This window comes from Montipora foliosa, chromosome 8 (assembly GCF_036669935.1).
Source record: "Montipora foliosa isolate CH-2021 chromosome 8, ASM3666993v2, whole genome shotgun sequence".
NCBI lineage: Eukaryota > Metazoa > Cnidaria > Anthozoa > Scleractinia > Acroporidae > Montipora > Montipora foliosa.
The window spans coordinates 43,805,485-43,807,984 of record NC_090876.1 but is presented as its reverse complement, the minus strand read 5'-3'; the positions used below and the strand labels follow the sequence as shown (position 1 = coordinate 43,807,984).

The window sequence follows — 2,500 nt, the reverse complement described above, 5'->3', positions numbered from 1 at the left end:
TTGCGGCCCATTTCGTTGACTAACGTACTAATGAGGGTTTTTGAACGCCTTGCCTACAAACAAGAATTATCGCAGTATGTGAATAATTTCATTGGTCTTGACCAGTTCGCGTACCGCAAAGGCCACTATACGACTATGGCTTTAATCAGAAGTATCAGCATGCTTGGCTGATGAAGTGGCTTGATTCAGGTTTTGACTATGTTAGAATTTTTTCCTTCAACTTTAGCAAAGCTTTTGATTCGGTACCTCATGATATTCTTTGTTCTAAGTTAAAGACACCTAATCCATATGTGATCAACTGGATTATTAGTTTTTTTTTACAAGGCAGAAAACTAAGACTTGTTGATAGCATTGTTACGGATTATTTAAACATTAATAGAGTTGTCCCCCAGGGGACTGTATTAGGTCCTATATTATTTTCTATCATGGTCTATGATATCAAGGTAATCGCACCAAATCAAAATTTGCTTGTAAAATTTGCTGATGGTTTATATTGAAGTATTCCTGTAAAATCGGGCGTTAGGAATAGTAATTCAGCAGCTAGTGAGGTTCAATCTATTGTTGAATGGACAACTGTTAATCGCATGCAAGGGAGATGGTTCTTAAATGCAAACCCACTAAGGCTTTACCAGTTCCTCTGACTTTAAAAGAACGGAAACCCAGTCTGAAGTTGCTGGGTGTAACATTTCAGCCCGATCCGTGTAACTGCGATTTAGGCGTCTGTAAATATTACGTGTTTGTTAATTCTATGGATTACCGTTGGATCATCTTCATCTTCCTTTCATTAGTCACACTTTACATATATTTACATATGCTATGGAAGTATAGGGCTGCGCGTATTATTATAAGTACTTAAGCTAAGTCGTATTGACAGGCTGTTCAAAAGAGCTTTTAAGCTTGGTTACTGTGATGAGCTCTTTTTTTATTTTTCCTAAAAGACAAGAAATTATGGGGCAAGATTCAACCACAACCTCAGATGACCTCCTGCCACCAGAACAAACCATGGTTACGTTACTTAAGAGGCGTCACAACTATGTCATCCCGTTTGTCAGAACTGAGCGTTTCAAGAGAACTTTTGTAAATGGATGCTTGTTCTCTAGTTAGGTAGTTAGTTAATAAGTTGTCTGTATGACTTAATTTATATCATTTCAACTAAACTCGTTTGTTGTTTCGAGTGTCTTAATAAAGACCTTTATTATTAAAACAATGGATATCCTCAGTTCGCTAAAGCGTGATACTGTCCGAAGAGTACATAACTTGTATTGTTTTTAAGTAACGTATGCATAATGAAATTGGTATAGTAGTGTATAGAGAAATGCCCGGGATTTGGGCAGGGGACAGAGGAGGATGTTGAAGTTTCGACTTGATCGGTGCATTGTATTGGCAAAGCTAGTAGAGATGTTCGGCGGGAAAACTGCAAAAATACTTTCGTTTATTTACGCCCTCCGAGGAATCGAGAAAGTCGGGGCATTTCACATCAAAGGAATAACCTCAAATGAGGAGGTTTAGAACCCATTCTTTTGCCGTTTTCATTCTTGACGACGACGTCTTTGCGTAAGGTCCCTTATACTACGTATGACGTCTCAACCGGTTTAGATTCAGCAACAGTCGTTGCTTTCTTGATAAGTGCGAACACTGACAACCATAAAAATACTTTTTAACGTCCAGTTTACTTCTTAAGTTCTCTTAGTAATTACTTTTTTTTTCCTTTTGTAAACTTAAAGTTGACTATTTGGATACCTCACGTTCACCTTCTCATCTCAGGTTCGGGACCATTGCTTAACCAAAGATGCTGGAATTACAGCAGGAGATGCTATCCTTGGCATTTCTAACTCAGTCTGGTGTCACGGTGTCGCTCCTTATTCTTGCTGTGTTGTTTATCTACTGGCGCGGAACGCGTGGCTTTGCTGACCTCAACAAATTTAACGTCGGTGGTCCAAAGCCCGTTCCGTTCTTTGGAAATGTTGTGGAGACATGGAAATATGATGGATTGCATCATCTACACCTTGATTTTTTCAAAAAGTATGGCAAAGTATTCACCATCTGTCTGGGTGGTAAGCCGTCTTTAGTCGTGGGAGACCCAGAGCTGTTGAAGCAGATAATGGTCAAGGATTTTCCATACTTTCGAAATCGTGTCCTAGATGGACCACCCACCAATACTGCGTTTTCTAAGAGCGTCTTGGCAGCACGTGGAGACGACTGGAAGCGGATCCGTAACACGCTGACGCCGCTTTTCAGCTCGGGAAAAATGAAAATGATGATGCCGCTGATAGAGCGATCGTGTGACACGCTTTTGGAGAAACTTGATGATATCTCAGACGCTGGTGAGTCAATTAAAATTTCATTTTATACAAAACCAGAAGCATAAAATATAAATAGTCTGGATATTAAATTAAATATACCAAGTGCAAAATTCAACAGAAATTTTGCTTACGTATTGGTCACGCAAATGAAACCGTCGTGGCCGGTTTGCTTTGCATCGGATCCTTGAAGTCTGAGA

The 2,500-nt window shown here is 39.6% G+C and overlaps 1 protein-coding gene across 1 annotated transcript in view; it reads left to right on the top strand.

The window, feature by feature from the left end:
* Positions 1–1,789: 1,789 nt before the first annotated feature.
* Positions 1,790–2,500, top strand: part of LOC137968853 (cytochrome P450 3A11-like) — a 2,390-nt gene continuing 1,679 nt past the window's right edge. The window contains exon 1 of the mRNA XM_068815325.1: positions 1,790–2,324. Coding sequence (XP_068671426.1) covers positions 1,790–2,324 — 535 coding nt within the window. The remainder of the gene's footprint in view (positions 2,325–2,500) is intronic.